General features: G+C 40.2%; 1 protein-coding gene across 1 annotated transcript in view; it reads right to left on the reverse strand.

The window, feature by feature from the left end:
- Nucleotides 1-20,083, reverse strand: part of ADAMTS17 (ADAM metallopeptidase with thrombospondin type 1 motif 17) — a 281,500-nt gene that overhangs the window by 180,071 nt on the left and 81,346 nt on the right. The window contains exon 8 of the mRNA XM_075858251.1: nt 3,255-3,360. Coding sequence (XP_075714366.1) covers nt 3,255-3,360 — 106 coding nt within the window. The remainder of the gene's footprint in view (nt 1-3,254; nt 3,361-20,083) is intronic.

Consider the following 20,083-nt stretch of genomic DNA (forward strand, 5'->3'; position numbering starts at 1 on the left):
AAAAATTCTATTAGACTAACATTGGAGACCATGGTTAGAATCATTGTGTTGAACAAAGATGCATCTTTTTGAGATAATGCCCTAATATTTATTTTATCTCTTTTTCATACCTCCGCTGTGGGTGGGTTAAACATGTATTGTGTATCTTTTCTACGTTTATTGTGGTAGTGGAACTGTTTATTATAAAAGAAAAAAAAATAACAATGACAAAAAGAAATAATCTTTTTGTATGTTTTCAACTACTACTTTATGACATTTTCCAAGATGTGGTGAAATTCATATACAATAAGGCCTCATTCACACGGCAGGGTTTCCCGGCCGGGTGCCGGCCGTTCATAAATCGGCCGGCACCCGGCTGCATTAGGAATAATAGACCCCTAATGGGGCTATTCACATGACCGATTTTTTGACGGACGGGAAAACCGGCCGTCAAAAAATAGGACATGCTCTATCTTCGGCCGCCCGGCTCCCATAGAAGTATATGCTTGTTTTAAAAGCACCCTGGCCCGGCGACACCTTCGATGGCGCCGCTAGCAGCTGCTGCGGCTGCTACTACTGTAGCGACGCCACTATAGCAGAGCGGGGAGGTATCTCCCCGCTCTGCTATGTGCTAGCCGCACTTTAGCTCCTTGAAGGAGCGGAATCCCCGTGTTTTCGGGGATTCCGCTCCTGGACAGAGCGCTTGATGTCTCTGTCCATATCTGGGCAGTGACATCAGGGGAAACTCCTGAAGCGGAATCCCCGAACACATGGGGATTCCCCTTCAGGAGTTGCCGCTGATGTCACTGTCCGGATTTGCACGGCCCGGCACGGATGCAAAACTTAATGCAAACCGGCCGGGCAAAATGGGCGATTTTACCGGCCGACACTCGGGCTCGGGAACGACCCGGTCGTGTGAATCCCGCCTAAGACATATTTTTATTTATTTTTGGCTTATTTATAAAAACTTGTGTTAAAATGACTTTATTCTAGCGCAGGTTATCATTGGAAACCAAGTCTACTGTTTCTCCTGATTAGTTACCCTTAAATAAACGTATATGTGATAACATCACTTGTGTATTGTAAGCACATAACATACTGTACATTGTAAACAGGACTGTTATATACAAGAAAATAGTAAGAGTAATACTGCTGACTTGACAGGACTGCTACTATTTAGGTGTCTGGATGGTGTCCAATAAACTAAGTACAGGCTCACACTGAGCATTTGCAAATTACAAGCACACAAATTCAAAGAAGCCACATGAGGTCACATACACATATTTGACCAAGTCAAATCCATTATTACATACAAATGCATTTTCTTAAGGAAGTTAATTGCTCATACTAATTATAAGCCGGCCTGATGCGCATTACCTAATAAGAGATCTGTAGGAAAACCTTTTAAAATTCAAAAGATTTTCCATACTTTAATCACTAAGCAAAACTACTTATTAGTGTTCAATTCTTCAGACATGTGGAGTGCAAACTTGTAAAATGTACTGCCCCTTAGGGTCCTCTTACATGGCCTGACTGGGCCGTGTAAACAAGTGTCAATCAACGAGACAGCTCGTTGATCGGTGCTTGGTTGCACCTTTCACAAGGGGCTATGTATGGGGACGAGTGCTCGGAACTACGATCGCTCGTCCCCATACATTTCCATTATGTCAGCAGCACGCCTTCCTGTTTACACAGGGTGATGTGCTGCTGACAACGGTAATATTGTTGGCTGCATGAACGATACAATCAGCCAATGAACGAGCGTTGAGGTCCTTTTACAAGGGCTCGCACCCGATCATTGCTTTGTGTAAATAGGACAGCTATCAGCCGACAAATGACCAAACGCTAGTTTGTCAGCTGTTCAGCAACAAGACACAAGGTAGTTATACTGCATCAGCAAGGTCTCTCCCTGGCAAAGATTTCAAAGTAGACTGGGGTTTCAAGATGTGCTGTTCAAGCTATTTTGAAGAAGCACAAAGAAATGGGCAACGTTGCGGATCGTAGACGCAGTGATCGGCCAAGGAAACTTAGTGCAGCAGATCAAAAACACGTCATGATTACTTCCCCTTGAAATCGGAAGATGTCCTGCAGTGCCATCAGCTCAGAACTGGCAGAAACCAGTGGGACCCAGGTACACCCATCTACTGTTCGGAGAATTGTGGCCAGAAGTGGTTTTCATGGAAGAATTGCGGGCAAAAAGCCATAACTATTGACATGGAAAAAAGGCCAAGCGACTCAACTCTGCACGAAAACAGAAACTGGGGTGTAGACAAATGGCAGCAGGTGCTCTGGACTGAGGAGTCAAAATTTGAAATATGAATGTCACAGAAGGCAGTTTGTTCACCAAAGGGCTGGAGAGCAGTACAATAATGAGTGTCTGCAGGCAACAGTGAAGCATGGTGGAGGTTCCTTGCCAGTTTGGGGCTGCATTTCAGCAAATGGAGTTGAGAATTTTGTCAGGATAAATGGTGTTATAAATGTTGAGAAATACTGGCAGATACTTATTCATCATGCAAGACCATCAGGGAGGCATCTGATTGGCTCCAGATTAATTCTGCAGCAGGACAACAACCCTAAACATACATCCAATCTTATTAAGAACTATCTGCAGCGTAAAGAAGAACAAGGAGCCCTAGAAGTGATAATATGGCACCCACAGAGCCCTGATCTAAACATCATCGAGTCGGTCTGGGATTACATGAAGAGACAGAAGGATTTGAGGAAGCCTACATCCACAGAAGATCTTTGGTTAGTTCTCCAAGATGTTTGGAACAACCTCCCTGCCGAGTTCCTTCAAAAACGGTGTGCAAGTGTATCTAGAAGAATTGATGCTGTTTTGAAGGCAAAGGGTGGTCACACCAAATATTGATTAGATTTCTCTTCTGTTCAATCACTTTGCATTTTGTTAATTGATAAGAAAAACTATTGACACTTCTATTTTTGAAAGCATTCTTACTTTGCAGCATTTTTCCACAACTGCCTAAAACTATTGCACAGTACTGTACATCATCCCCATACATTCCAATCCTTGCTCCTGTTTGAATGGAGCATACAAGCACCAATCAACAAGCAGTATTGTCGATCTCGCTCGTTTACCGGGCAGAACATCAGCCTGTGTTAAGGGCATTAAAGAAAGATTATTAACCAATCAATATGCATTCATTATTCAACTCAAGCAAACAAATAGTAATACAGAACAAAGAAATAATGGTGCCATTAGTTCTTCTCAAAAACTTAAAAACAGCACAGAGGTTAATGTTGAAATTGTATCTTACTTGTGACCAAGCTCATGTGCAATAGTAAATGCCAGGTTGAGACCATTATCCTCTGCCAGGACACACTTGCGTTTAGGGCTGCACGCTCCCCCGAGGTAGGCGATTCCTACAGATGAAATGGAAAACAATTAGTAAAAGTTGTATTACTGTGACATGTTTACTCACTAAGGTAAAGATTAAACCTTTGGGATATGTTCACGCATGGCGGATTTGTTGCAGACATTTCTGGAACTATCCCAACCATCTGTTTTGCATGCTGCAGAATCAACCACTTTAAGATGTGACGGATTCACAGTTGCAGAAATTTCTGCGCTATTTCAGAAACCAAACATTAAAGTCGTTTTTGGTGACAGAAAATGTATACCCTATCCTTAGGATAGGCCATCAATATCTGATCGGTGAGGGGGTCCGACTCTCAGCACCCCATCCCATCAGCTGCACGAAGGCGCCGCTGAGCGGTAGCTGTAATGCTATGCTCTGCCGCTACGACTTTGTCGGCGTTGTACAGTATGGAGCATTTTTCGACATTAAGGGGAAGCAGCACTAACCAGAGTGCCGTGGCCACTTCAAACAGCTGAATGGCGTGGTGCCGAGAGTTAGACCCCCACTGATCATATATTGATGGACTATCCTGAGGATAGACCACCAATTTTCTGTGACCGGATTACACTTTTATTTAAAGGAAAAAAAAGAAAAAAAACCTATCCTGTCATTGTCTTATTCGGGCAATATTGTGTTTGTCAATGGGTTAAAATGACACTAAGAAAAATCAAGGCTTAAAACGGTTTCTTGTGCGCCCAATCTGACATCACACAATGCAGTGAATCGCAGGTTGCAAGGTGATGTCAAATGGTATTTGATGTGACGTCCGACATCACGACTGCGATGTGAAGAAGAAACATTGTGTGACGTTACCTCATTATTACAAGAAAAAACAAGGGCAAAAACACGTTTATAACACACAGCACCACACTGCAGTGTGGAAACTCAGTTTTTCTGATACAGAGCTACAAATCTTCTGTCACCACTCAGCTCAATGATAACATTTTGTTTGTTGCAACTGCCACTACGGCTAGCTTAGGAGCTTAATGCCTACTGTTTTATCATTCAGTTCAATATATATATATATATATATATATATATCAGATGGATTCAGTAAGCTCGTAGGTGATGGCTGCAGGAGGCCAGAATGGTATCATTTAAATCTACGACTATGCAAGAAATGTAAAGCTCTGTGCTAGAAAAATACAGCTTTTTCCTCTATAAAGCGATATTATAAAATTCATAATTCATCAGTACAGAATTGCAGACATATTTAGATGGAAAAATAAATGATGTTCAAAGATGCACATTTACTGTAACTTGATCTGTTAAGACTACTGCAAATACCTATATAAATCCATTTATAGACTGTGGATCATACTGATAAGCTGCTACTATAGTGGGCTGTGTTATATTGGAAGGAAGGAAAATGGGCGATTATATCCTTAAGCTATGAGTAACATTAGCTGCCATTTATAGGGCTACGTTAAGCTATGAGTAACATTTGCTGCCATTTATAGGGCTACGTTAATCATTACAAAACCACATATTTATGGAGATAGCATACGAGTGAAATCTATGTCTATTATTAGTTTTGGTAATGTTCCATATCTGAAAGGGCAGTGCTGAAGTTGACATACCAAATGAGAAAATGAACTCATGTAACAAACGAGTCAGCATAAAATTATTGTTTCCTTATTCAATCTCAACCAAAAGTGCAAGCTTGCACATCAGAGAACCACAATACTGGTTTTGTGTACTGGTAGCATTGCTTAATTCAGACAGATTTCTAGAGATGCGGAGAGTGACAGGCTTGTATACACTTGTTGGCCACGTTACATTGAGTTTCCCCATAAACTGCTTCTTAGTGGGTTACCCCAGGACAAGTCTTGCAAAAAAACTGTGGTGGAATTTCATTGCTTAGATGGAAAATGTGATGGGATCTCCTCATATAAACTATTTATTTTCAGCTCTACAAGTGACTTCACATAAAACATCTGTGGTTCACTCTTTTTATGTCATTAAGTTGACATGTTATAAGGTCACCACAAAAATAACAGTACAGTACAGGCAGACGCTTCTCCGACATTCGGTGCTTCTCATTTCCTACAAATTCTTTAGAAGTGCCAATGGTTGGTTAAATCTGTCTAAATACAGAATTCTATTTGACAACCATGAAGAAATATTTGTAGGGAGTTAGGCAGGGCTGCATTTACCTATAGGTACAGTAACCGAGTACCCATAGGCAGCCCTGGGGAAATTGCGTCTGCTAAAGCAAACATTTACATGTAAATATACTCAACCATGTATATTCATGTGTAAATTATGTGTATTTATATGTTTATTGTGCTGATCAGCCTCAGTCCTCGGGGTTGGACACCCACCAATCAAACATTGATGGCCTATCATAAAGATAGGCCATAAATGTTAAAGTAAAACTCCAGGCAAATTTTAATTATTGGTAAAATGGCCCTACTAGGGTTATGTAACATACCAGGGTCATGATAGTGGGTGCTAGATCTTATGAGAAGAACAGCACAATGTTATGGTTAATTTTGTAAAAGGCGGCAAACATTTTAAAGACATACATTTTTTAAGGGGAAGGTCTACCTGCTCAGCCATTTTTTTGTATTATTCCAACGCATCTACAATGAAGAAATTTTGAAAATCGCTTTGTGCCTACAGCTCCTATGGATACCTATGTGTCTCCATGGTAACAGACCACAAACAAACTCTGTGTAATCTAATTCTGTGGTCATATTGCGATCCATTTCTTTCCTACTTCTTGCTAACCTTACAAATGTATGTTGGAAAGAAGTAGGCCACAGATGGAAGGGAATATAATTGCATGTATGGGAATAGTATTTGTAGGCCTCATAGGGGTGAATATAAAGTAAGTGAATGGGAAACTATTGTTTTTTTTACAGTAAAAGATTATCATTATTTCCTTAAAAACACAATGGGCAAAAAAAGCCATAAAGTACTTCACAATAAGAATATTTCATTAATACCCATCCTTCCATGACCTAGTAGAACTTAGTCATGATATACATAATAATGACAATAATAGTTAATAAAAACTTAATACTACTGACACAAAATCATATCCAGTATTGAGAACCATATAGAAACTTAGAATAATATATGTTATTGGAATATGGGGAAAAACCCATAACCAGTTGATAACACACACTATTATCCAGATGTGTGGGCTCAGGGGTGCAGCTATAGAAGGTACAAAGTCCCATATGCGGAGGTCAATAATACAAATAACATGTGACATGTGGGGGGCACATCAGCATCTACCAGATCATATTATGCGTATCTCTTATGATGGTGTGAGTGTATATGGACTGTACGTGTATTAGGCCTTGTTCACATCTGCGTTGGGGTCTCGTACTGACGTTCCGTCTGAGGTTTCCTTTTCCATCACCATTGATTTCAATAGTGACAGATCCGGTGCCCATGGTTTCCGTTTGTCTCTTTTGTGCACCGGACCCGTCGTATTGCCGGAAGCAATAGCGTAGTCGACTAGGGCACCAAATCTGTCACCTTTGTGTCAGTTTCTGTCTTTTTAGGGTCCCGTTCTGACGAAAAGCTCTGACGGAACGTCGGAAAGGGACCCCAACGCAGATGTGAACGAGGCCTTACTAAACCAAATTTAATTACATTCTCCAAAATAATATCATCATAGCCAACAAATAATACATTTACCCAGATGCTGTTCTTATAAATAGCCTTTGTGGGTAGAACAGACTGTTTTCATCAGTTATAAAAAAGAAAAACTTAATTGTTTGGTACAGAATGTCCTAATCACAAGTTTCAGAGTTAATATAGAAATAACTATAGTATCTTTATAGCGCGAGGATAACCACAGCCGTTACCAGATGATACCAAACATCCTGAATTGTATAGCAGAGTGCCAAACCATACACAAAAACTTAACAGCACTCATTATGTTCTATTAATATTTTCCCTTTGAGGAAAACAAAAGGGTTGGTACTAAATATGTATATTTACATTAATTTCTCCTCCAGCCGTCCAGATGTTACTGAACTATATCTCACATGATGCTCTCAGTCATAGGCAATGACCCAGATGGCCTAACTAATGTGTTTTATTATGATTCATTCTTATGTAAATCAGACTTGTTAAAACTAAAAAGGAACTTTAGTAAACATGAGATGTGGGTTAAAGGGGTTTTCCAGTCCCTAAAAATGTATGGCCTATCCTCAGGATAAGCCAGAAATAGCTGATCGCTCGGGGTATTGCAGCCGCCTTCTCCCATTGAAGCCTTCTTCTCATATGAGCGCTGCACCCCTTCAAAATATTTGATTAGCGGGGTCCCATGAGTCGGACCTCGACCGATCAGATATTAATGGCCTATACGGACTATAGGCTATCAATTTTTAGGGACTGGAAAACCCCTTTAACCCAGATCTCGTGTTTACCGAACTTCCTTTTTAGTTTTAACAAGTCAGATTTACATAAGAGTGAACCATAATAAAACACATTAGTAAGGCCATCTGGGTCAATGCCTATGACTGAATAATAGCTTTGATTGCAGCGCTAATTTTCCCATCAAAATGACGGACACAACAGGTGTATTAGGCCTCATGCAAATGTTAAAGCAGTGTACACAGAGCATGCATGGTGAAACACAGTCCCAAAATTATGAGCCCATTTGCTCTTGTGGATGTCCTATTATGGCTCTGTACAACTTGGAACATGTATGGAGCTGTAATATGGCAACAAAAGTCTGGCAACAATAATATGACTGCAGAATGAATATGGTGTATCTTTACCATTTTATGGACCCATCGCCAGGAGTTTATGGACCCATCACCAGGAGTAATCTAAGATTTAACACACGTAATGGGCTAACACTTCTGATCTCTCAAAATAACAAGTATCGCCAACGGAACAGTAGGCCCAAACAAGCTCTTTTATTTACAGAACATGTGGTTTATTGTGGTTCTGCATGAAGCCTTTTTTAATATTGGCTGGTGAAAGGCTCATGAAGAATCAAATAATTTTGCATGTTTCTTGAGGTTCAATGGAGATCTGGCAGATCATAGGTAGACATTTTGTCTAAACTTCTTGTCAGTAAAGTAATTGAAGAATACTATAGTAGGCCACTCCTCAGCCCAATTGGTAGCACTATGTGTCTGGTCCGCTGTATTAATGTCTATGATATTGTTCACCTGTAGTTTACACCCACCACTGCATCACATATGGCACGTACTCACTGTATACATTGTGCTTTCTACCTTACCTATTGAACAGAATATGAGCTTCCAGCTCATTATCCACCTAGTGTTACGTTTCCCAATTTCCAAATACTAATCCATACCTGTTCACACTACTTACACTTCTATTAGCCCGACATCTGAATCACTCATGACTCTACTAGTTATCGTCATGGGTTTATGGTGATAACTACACCTCTTGCCCTCTTCCTTCCGCCCCAATCACAATATTGTTAATGCACCTTTGTGCCCGGGTGCTAGCGACCCCTATAATTGAAAGTAGTACTCACCATACTACTGAACCTATTTCTGCCACTCCAGGCAGACCACGTTCTTCGATTTACACGTGTTTTTATTTTGGTTTTTAGTTTTTTCTTTCCTCCCCTTTTTTCCTCCCCCTCTTCTCCCCCTATCGGTCTTGGATTAACATCACTACTGTTAGGCTCCTGATATGGCTCTACCTACCTTGAAAATAATTTCCCACAATGTCCAAGGCTTTAACTACCCACATAAACGTTCAAAGACCTTCCACTTCTACAAAACGTATCACGCCGACATAATTTGCCTTTTTGAGACTAGATTCTCTGCCACCTCTTGGCCAAAATACTTGAGCTTGCACTTTCCTATCTTCCATGATGCTTACGCCCACAAGAAGAGAAGAGGAGTGGTTATCGCCTTTTGGAGGAATCTTCCTTTTATCTGTACCAAGGATATTGTTGATCCTACTGGACGCTACGTGATATTGGAGGGAACGCTACATGATGTAGACGTAACTCTAGTAGGTTATTACGGCCCCAATGACTTCCAGACATGCTTTTTCTCTCACTTTTAAACTCCTAGACACTCATCGCCAAGGACTCTTACTGGTCATGGGTGACTCGAATCTAATAATTGACCCCTCCTTAGACAAATCCCCGGCTCTAAGTGCATCTACACCCCAAACACCCTTTTCTGATTTCAGCAACATGCTAAATCTCCACGACCTCCATGATATCTGTCGTGAACTCAACCCCTCAACAAAAGATTTCACCTTCTACTCCTGCCCTCACTCTTCCTTTAGCCGCATTGATCACATTTTCACATCCCAAAGATGATTGCCACTTTGCTCTAGAGCTAAAATTTTAAGCACACCATGGTCTGATCACAATCCCGTAGAGATTTCTCTTACTTCTTTAGTCCCATGGGGGCTCTCCTTTAGTTGGCGCCTCAATGACTACCTTTTGTCCTCTAAGGACACCTTCGCACAAGTGTGAAGGAATATTTTGATCTCAATGTAGGGTCCACATCTTCCCCAATTATACAATTATATTGTGGGGAAACTCATAAAGCCACATTTCGAGGAGCCTTCAATCGCTTAGGGTCCATTAAAAAGAACGCGATTATTCATGGGGACCAGGCTGGCTTAGTTCCGGGTAGACAGACTAGCAACTGCACCTGGCGAGTTATATACTTGATCCATATGGCTCGTAAAAGAAACTTAGCATCAATGCTCCTCTCGCTTGATATACAGAAGGCTTTCCATATGGTTTCCTGGTCCTACATGGATTTCGCATTGGGGAAATGGGGCTTCCAACAACACTTTATGTCCTGAGTGCATGCCCTCTATTCTACCCCAACAGCCACAGTTTGTTATGCCTGTTATCATTCTGGTCTTTTTAATATCGAACGTGGAACGAGACAGGGATGCCCTCTCTCTCCCATCTTATTCATCCTGGCACTTGAGCCCCTGGCCATGATGATTTGCCAAAATCCAAATATTAGGGGCTTAGAACTGGAGGCCATGCACCACAAACTATCCCTCTTTGCTGATAATACTCTCCCAACCCATTATCTCCCTTCCCAACCGAATGACCACCCTATCCGATTTTGCCTCAATATCTGGCCTCACTATAAACCCCACAAAATCTGTAGCGCTAAATATTAATCTTTACTCTGAGGCCTTACATGCACTTCGTAGCCACTTCCCATTTCAATGGTCCAAACAATCACTGGAGTATCTGGGCATACACCTTACCCCCTCTTATGACCAACTATACTCTGCTAATTATTCTTCCATCATCCGTACCCTCACTTCCTCTTTACTATCATGGCAATCTATGTATCTTTCATGGATTGGACGTATACATGCGGTTAAAATGACACTCCTTCCCAAACTTCTATATCTGTTCCAAACCCTGCCAATTAAAGTCCCACCACACATATTACATCTCCTCCAAAATCAGAATTATTTTATTTTATTTGGTGTGGCACATGTCCTAGAATATCCAGGTCCACCCTATCCTCATTGAAATATGATGGGGATCTAAGTGTTCCAAATATTTCTAAATACTGCCAAGCGGCTATGATAGCACCCATGATTAAATTACATACGACCGCAAACATGCCTCTTTGGGTGTACCTGGACATTCCGGAAGTATCACCCATCCCCATCCAATCTTTGCCATGGATAACCCCCCCTTATGTTCTACCCTTCTGACCCTCACTCTCACACGTCTTTTATCGGTATGGGACAATATTAAATACTCTATCAGACTGATCTCTCCTCATTTACCTCTCATCTCCTTATGGCATTATCCCCTTTTCTCCACAGGAGCAGACAATTATCATGCCTTTAAATGGTGGTGGTCTCATGGTATATTGAGGGTTCATCACCTTCTCTCACCCACCCATTCTCAGCTTCTCTCGTTATGTGATCTTCAAACTTCTAAACAAATCCCCAGTAGTGAGCTGTTCCGTTATCTACAGCTCAAGAACTGGATTAACTCTATCCTCAGCAACAAAGCGGAATCCGACTCTTACTCCCAGTTTGAGAGAATCTGCGAAACATGCCCAACCTCTAGAGGTGTAATATCCATACTACACAAATGGCTTCTCAGTAATCCAACCCCTGCTACTCATACCTATGTTGATAGATGGCAACGGGACTTGGGGACAACGATTGAAACAGCAGATTGGCGTGCTATTTGGAGCACAGTCTTGTACTGCTCCATTAACACAACTATTATGGAATCAGCTTATAAAGTAATGATGCGATGGTACTTAGTCCCTAGCCGAATTGCACATGCATTTCCTACCTATCCTGCCTCCTGTTTCTGTGGTTGCCCCTCACCCAGCGACATGTACCACATATGGTGGTCCTGTCCTAAGCTCACCAGATTCTGGAGCAGAGTTTTTGGTCTCTCATCCAGAGCCTATTTGGTATAATTCTCCGCAAAGATCCCAAACTTGCTCTCCTTCATCTCAAACCCCCTGAGCTTACACACGCACAATTTCAGCTATTTTCCTACATTCTTCTAGCCGCCAAAATGACCATAGCCCATTCCTGGAAAAAACGCTCAGTTACTTTTGCAGATGTCAAATCCAGAATAGAGCAAATGTTTATTAATGAAAAGCTTACCAGCATTTTACTTGATAGGATTGATAAGTTTGAGAAACTTTGGCAGCCCTAGACCAGCTATGCCTACCCCCACTTACCCGCCAGCATGATTACTGAGTTGTAACCTTTTCCTAACCCTCAGACAGACTTACCCACATACCCTTCCCCTCTCCCCCCCCCACTTTTTTTCCCCCTTTTCACTGCTTACGGCTATTGTTTGTTATTATTTGTTTCGACTGAGACTCTGTGATACCTGTTCCGGTTCTTTGTTGTATCATATGATGCCTGTTTCTTCTGTAAATCTTTTGCGTAAAAGGTTTACATTTTCTATTTTATTGCAAAATCTCAATAAAAATCTATTGAAACAAAATAAATTAATCCTAAAAAAGTTAATTTATTTCAGTAAATCAATTAAAAAAGTGAAACTCCTATATTATATAGATTCATTACACACAGAGTGACCTATTTCCAGCATTTTTTTTTTCTTTTAATGTTGATGATTATGGCGAACAGTTAATAAAAACCCAAAATTTAGTATCTCAGAAAATTTGAATATTATAGAAGCCCAATTTCAAAAATGATTTTTAATACCGAAGTGTTGGCCTACTGAAAAGTATGTACAGTATATGCACTCAATACTTGGTCGGGGCTCCTTTTGCATGAATTACTGCATCAATGCGGCGTGGCATGGTGGTGATCAGTCTGTGGCACTGCTGAGGTTGAATGGTAGCCCAGGTTGCTTTGATAGCAGCCTTCAGCTCGTCTGCATTGTTTGGTCTGGTGTCTCTCAATCTTCCCCTTGACAATACCCCATAGATCAATCTATGGGGTTTAGGTCAGGCAAGTTTGCTGGCCAATCAAGCACAGTGACACTGTGGTTATTAAACCAGGTATTGGTACTATTGGCAAGTCCTGCTGGAAAATGAAATCAGCATCTCCATAAAGCTTGTTGGCAGAGGGAAGCATGAAGTGTTGTAAAATTTCCTGGTAGATGGCTGCGTTGACTCTGGACTTGATATAATAAAGTGGACCAACACCAGCAGATGACATGGCTCCCCAAACCATCACTGATTGTGGAAACTTCACATTGGACCACAAGCAACTTGGATTGAGTGCATCCCCACTCTTCCTACAGACTCTGGGACCTTGATTTCCAAATGAAATGCAAAATGTACTTTCATCTGAAAACAGGACTTTGGACCACTGAGCAACAGACCAGTCCTTTTAAAGGCTTAGGAAACCTTTGCAGGTGTTTTGTGTTGATTAGCTGATTAGAGTGTGACACCATAAGTCTACAATCTGCAACTTTTACCCAATATTCAAATTTTCAGAGAGACTACATTTTGGGTTTTCATTAACGGTTAGCCATAATCATCAACATTAAAAGAAAAAATGCTGGAAATAGATCACTCTGTGTATAATGAATCTATATAATATATGACTTTCACTTTTGGAATTGAATTACTGAAATAAACTAACTTTTTGATGACATTCTAATTAATTGAGAAGGACTAGTAGACTCCGGGTTCAGTGACCCTTCAATAATACTATACAGGTGAATGAAAGGTAGAGGCAGCTCTAGCTACTCTGGATGCCATGACTATTTCTGCCAGCCATTTTAAATATAGTGTAAATGGCATTTGCTGCAGAAATACGAAAATGGAGGACAATGTTTAGGGAATAAAACAAACAATTAAGATCTTACTATGTATGTAAAGACTTTGTGCCTTAGGATATACTTATGACAGCACCTGGTTTGATAAGTACTTTGATAGCAGTGATCAAATATGAGAAAAGATTCACCAAGTCCTTTTTCATTTTTTACTGCAGCATATAAAATATAAGTATGAGACAAATATGACAGAGCAGGACATTTTGCGTTTCCTTACACTTTGTCAAGGCCTCATACTGATAGCAGCGACATAGTTTAAAGCCCTTCTAACTGCCCATTGCCTTTCTACAACAGGGACCTAAAGACTGGCAATAGTATTTTTATGTCCTATGAAACATGAACGTAGGAGGGCTAAAAAGGAAATACACTATATGATCCTGCTAGAGTAGACTATGGGCTGCTGCAGAATCTGAAAATCATCAGATGAGTTTTAATTTGTGTGTGTATATATAGGCTGTGTTTTATTGTGATGTCACAATAGAGTGCTTCATAAATAAATATGACAATTAAGCATTTATTTTTAAGCTGTGTTTTATTGTGATTTCAAAACAGACTGCATCATAAGTAAATAGTTTGTATTTATAGTCTGGACTCTATTTGATGTTTAGAATAAGGCCAGTTTCAGATGGCAGTTTTATGGCTCCATTCGAGAGTCATATATTTTGTGCTTAGAATGGAATCGAATCCTGTCACAATAAAGCAGCAAAAGCTTGGTATGGTTTGAGAACAGTTTCCCTGCTTTATTCAGACTGGATACAATCCTGTTCATAGCACAATATATACAGCGCTTTCCCCGAGCACTATTACGGCTGTCAAAAGCAGCCTCATAGCAAAGCAGTGTAGCTCTGGCTGGCATTGAGCTGAACCAAAAGCCCCAGGGAGAAGCCAGCCTATAGAAATACAACCTCACAGAGCCTACTTCTACTCAGCCTAATCCCTAGATGTCTACTTAGAGAATCTTTCTTTTATTTTTGTTCCATCATTTGCCTTAAAAATTGTGAAAACATAAATTAAAAGAGTTGTATACTTTTTACTAAGTTAGGCTTAATTAACAAAGTACAAGTAGTGCTCTCATTTCCTAAAGTACTGTAAGTTCAAATTTGGCCCCTGGGAGCGGATCCCGAGGCCCAGCGCATCCAGGGAGGATTTCTTCATTTACTTATGTTTCCGCCACACTTCCTGCCCAGACGGCTTGTCTAAAAAGCAATTCACATATTACATCCAACAGAATATTGGATGTAATCTGAATGGGCAGAGAGAGCAAATAAATAAATGTTGAGGTGGTCAAAGAGATTAGTGGTTTGTTGGCATATCCCAATTTCAATAGGATACGACAATGATCTCATGTGACAATTATATGTGGACTAGAGGGGTCTTCTTTTGGCAGGTTGTTAAAAGCTCTATTTAGCTATTAATAGCAACAGCTTTTTTGTCACTAAGTATTTCTAGCATTTAAAATGCAAATCTGCCCAGTTATGCTGTGTTACATACCCTGCTCCGAACATTGCATAGCCAGGCAGATTTGCGGTTTTTGAGGCCATATTGGTTGTCCCCTAACTTTCCATATATATATATAATCCGGGCCGGCCTTAGGTTTGATGGTGCAGTAACTTGAGTTGGTGCCCCTAAACCCTACGAACATGGTGTAGCGTAATGCATACCAAACAGTGCCTAATTATAAATGTTATACAATATGGTTCCCAAATGATCGTACTTCCCTCTAGATGCCTAAATAAGAATGCTATACGGTGCCCCCAACCTGCATGCACTCCAAAATAATATACGGTAACAGTGGCACACAAATACTATCATACATTAACTAAATAACAGCACCATACATTAAAAAACTCAAATAACACTGCTATCTAATGAATATAAAGTGTAGTAAACCCCGCTTGCCACTGCATACTTACCCAAGGGCCGGCGTCCTGAGGTCCCTTCATCGGTCTCAGTGTCTGTCGCCCACGCAAGTAGCTGACGTGCTCCACTGGGTCCTATTGCACGCACGAGCTGACCCTTGTATTCTTGAAGGGCCAGTGTGCTCAAATTTTCAAATCTATCTTCCTAACGCTGCTTTATAAGGTCCTCCTACATTGCTAGAGCAATTAGGTTTTCATGTTCTCTAGTGTTCCTAGTACTCCTGATATCTTGTTTTCTGAATTTCTGTGTACCGACCTTCCACCTGAAATTGACCATGTGTGCATGCCGCCTGCCCTGACCTATTGCTACGTTTATCGTGTTGAACCTCCGCTGCCTGCCCAGACCTATTGCAACGTTTATCGTGTTGAACCTCTGCTGCCTGTCCAGACCTATTGCAACATTTACCACCCTGCTACTACCAACGTCAGCAGTCACCAAGGGAGACTGCTCCAGGTGTACCGTCCTGGGGTTCCCCCGCAGCAAACTCCACATTCCTACACAAAGGTTAAAAGGTGAAGCCCTTGGTGACAAGGAAGGTCCACACTGCCCCCTGCTGGCCCTACTACAGTCTAATCCTAGCGCTATTTTTACATAAAGATTCTGATGTACATAACCTTGAGTGCCATGCCATCTGTGGCACCCCCTTCAGCAGTGATGGCAGATGTGCACCAGTCGCACACTCCAAAGGCCGGCACTGCATATAATAAAACTGACTGACTAGAATATTTAACAACAGTACAGAACAACTAGAGGACTTTTGATATTTTTTTTTTTTATAAGAGAACACACTGTTTAAAGTTGTGACTTCACAAGTTCCCAGACTAAACGCAAAAACCACTGAGTTCTCCTTTGCCTCATTATACCATTACTCAAGTTCATGTACTAGGCCAATAAATATTACATCAGCGGCCTCATGTCTCAGACCAATTTGACACTATGTGGATGGGATTTTTTTCTAACACATACTGTACAAATACGTATATCCAACATCTGAATCACCAGTGAAGAATAGCTAAAGAACTTTATACCTGTTGCTGTATTTTATTAGGTGTTTAGTGTAGAAAGCGATTCCTTGAAATGTAACATTCCTGGAACTGAGAAATTTCTCATACGTTTCTGAGACCAACCTGAATCTTAGCACACTTGCAATTTTATTGAACTCTTGTGAATGACAACATGCTTCGGGTACAGAATAATTTCTAGACAATCTGATGAACCGTGCAGGAACAGCTTCTCTTGGATGAGGTGATATCACTCCCTGCACATGTAGAAACCTATTTCGATTATGAAGGCCTGGGGCGCTGAAGAGAAATCCCTTTTATGTCTTCGTTGTTACATAGTGAGATAGATCCTACAGAATTTACTTTGGCTCAGAACATAACTTTTGTCAGGAAAAAGTTCAACTTGCAGGCATTCTCATTACATTAAATGAACTTTTCACTGTGGCTAATGTATAGGTATTGTATCATTCTGAAATACAAATATGAGCTACTCCTACAAAGAGAATGTCATTTTGAGGATAATTTCTATATCACATTTCCTTTTTAGTGCCAAGTACTGTAAACGGTGTTAGAATCCCATCACCATAAATTCAATTTCTCTGCCATGTGCATAATTTTTGTATATTTCATTTTAGTAACCAGTCCTACTGAATCATGCTAAAAATTATGAATGGAAATTTACACAAAATTGGGATGCAAAATTAAGACAATATAATACACTTTGTTTGGGGGTCCAAAAATAGATCAAAAGTTTGTGAGTTTTAGCAATCCCAACAAAGGCAAGTTGACCCTTCAATACAAAATGGAAAACCAATAAAGCCAGGTTCACACAAATACGGTTTATGCTAAATTCACACCGCATTTGGACAATTATTTTCAATGTACACATTTGAACAGTGCTGCCAAATGTATGCCCTAGGTGTATGCAAATACAGGTTTTTATATTGAATACAGTTGCATTGAAAAGCGTGGTAACTAAACTTTTTAACACAGTTAAAAATAAGTTATGCTGTGCCAACATATACTCTTTTGGCATACGTGTGGCCGTTACATTGCAATGGCCCCTTTAGTCGTATTATTTAGGAGCATTTCCTGTGAACACTAAACATAAGTGCCAGAACACAGTGTGAATTAACCCTTACTTGTGCATTTCACTTGGTTAAAAACAGATAAAATAAATCTTTATACTTCTCTCTTATGACTGCATACCTACTCTATGTATGTAAACCTGACCTAAAATAGTTTACTGTTCCCTTCAAGTCTTTCTATGTGCACCATACAATCAGTAGCACATAATGTATGTAAAGGATAGGTGAAGTATGAGGGGAATCAGCCAAATGAATAATATTGTAAATAAATAAACATTTACTAGCAAAATAAAAACATTTTTGGAATTTCAATGGTTGTACAGGAGTAGAAAAAACATGGCAGCTTTTTTCAAGGAACAGTGTCACAACCTCCCATGGGTTGTGTCCAGTACAGCAGAAAGGGACTGAGCTACAGTACCACGCACAACCTGTGGACAGGTGTGGCACTGTTTTGGGAAGAAAGCAGAGTGTTTTTCTAATCGTGTACAACTTTAAAACTGTGGCCAAACCCTATATTTCCATACCTATGTGGGAAGACAGTCACCTAGAAAAAAACCATTCTGCCTGCAGGTCATTATGTTTCGTAATGTTTTGTGGTATTTGGAGAAAACAGCATCTTAAGATCATTTGCATTTGAAAGCCCGCCAAGGTATTAAATGTGTCTGTGAATGTAAAGCAAAAAATATTTTAGACTTAAAGGGACACTAAAAAGTGTATAGAAATACTTGTCATAATACTTCCTTGATCATATTCTGTTTGAAATTGCAGTCCTAAAGGGTAAAAAGTAAAAAAAAAAAAGTGTTCTGAACATTTTCTTGGGGGTATTAATATTTTTTCCCCTACTATATATAGATCATGAGATATTTGGAAAGGGGATGTGTCTTGAGCTGTTTTTATCTGGCTGGGAAGTAGACAACTCCCCACCACTTCTCTGTTTGGAATGTAGACCAGGTAAGACTTAGCCACCACTACTTAACAAAGCTCCACTCTGCTGACACATAATCTGAAACATGAGGGCAACCAGGAAATTAAGGAACGGTTTCCCTGGCATAGTTCTATTGGAAATTTTGTTTAAGAAGCTTGCAGAAGCACTTGCAGACCACCAAATAAATTGAAGTATTGCTTTCTATTATCATTCATTTCGAAGTCTAGCTTTCCTTTAATGTTCCTCAAAAGATATTTGAAATATAGAAAGCTATACTATTAAAAGGGTTTTGCTATAACCCACAGGATAGGTGATAAAAATCAAATTGGTGGGGGTCCGACCTCTGGGACCCCCACCAATTACAAGAACAGGCTTACCTTGCCATTCCTGGCAGCCCCATAGGAATGGACCCACTCCATTAATTTCTGTGGGGCTGCCAAGCGATATCTTCGGCAGCCCCATAGAAATGAATGAAGCGGTGGCCGCGCATGAGCACTACCGCTTCATTCCTATGGGGCTCCCAGGAATGGCAAGGTAAGGCAATTTTCGTAAGTGGTGGGGGTCCCAACCGGTCGGACCACTACCGATCAGATATTTATCCACTATCCTGTGGATAGGTGATAAATATTGATTATGGGAAACCCCTTTAAGAAATGTTCATCTTTGGAGGTTGATAAATATAATTACATTCTGTGTAGAATAGATCACCAGATACTATAGATTAAACAGCCCTACTTTATCTTTACACATTCTCCTATTTGTTCTTCTAGGTTAAAAACGAAAATGGTGCCCACCTCACCTACATCCAAAACACTATTATTGGCAACAATAGATTAACTAATGATATCAGCAATGAAGTAATGTTTTAGTTTCTGCTGGTTTAAAAATGTCTAGAACATAAGGGTAGTTATGGTAGAAGAAGAGGAACATGTAGGACACACAGTAGTTATACATTTAAAACATGTTAGAAATGAAGTAGTCATACGGCGCAGAAGAGACATAAGTGGGTGCTGACCAATCTGTCTTATTTAGTACAGAAATCTTTATCATTACCTAGCGTAGAATCAATCTTAGAGCCATTTCTGTGGCCTCAGATCAACAGTGGACAAGCAAGGAATGTGTTTATAATGGACAGAATAACACTTTTATTGTACTAGAAGTCTTTAGTTTTATCTACTCCATGTAAAGACCTGAAGAAACACTAAAATTAGCACCTAGGTAAATGTTGTAGAACATCTGCACTAATAAAATAAGCTTCTGTCTAGATGAGGTACAACACCTTCTACACACATTTCTTTCCTCTTACGTGTCATCTTTTCAAAGCCACCAAACAAATTTCTCCAATAAAGTGAGGTTTCAATCATCAGTCATTTTCATTTGGTTTTGGCAGGTGTCTGGAATACTGTTCTCTGTAGACCAGATGCAATATATAAAGTGTCCTGGACCACTAATACTCTTCAATTGGCCAAAAACTTTCCGAAGTTTCATATATAGTTAGTTTGGAAAACATCAGAAGCACTTTGTCTCCTGCATTGCAAATACTACAAATATCACAA

The sequence above is a fragment of the Rhinoderma darwinii genome, chromosome 3, assembly GCF_050947455.1.
Source record: "Rhinoderma darwinii isolate aRhiDar2 chromosome 3, aRhiDar2.hap1, whole genome shotgun sequence".
Taxonomy (NCBI): Eukaryota; Metazoa; Chordata; class Amphibia; order Anura; family Rhinodermatidae; genus Rhinoderma; species Rhinoderma darwinii.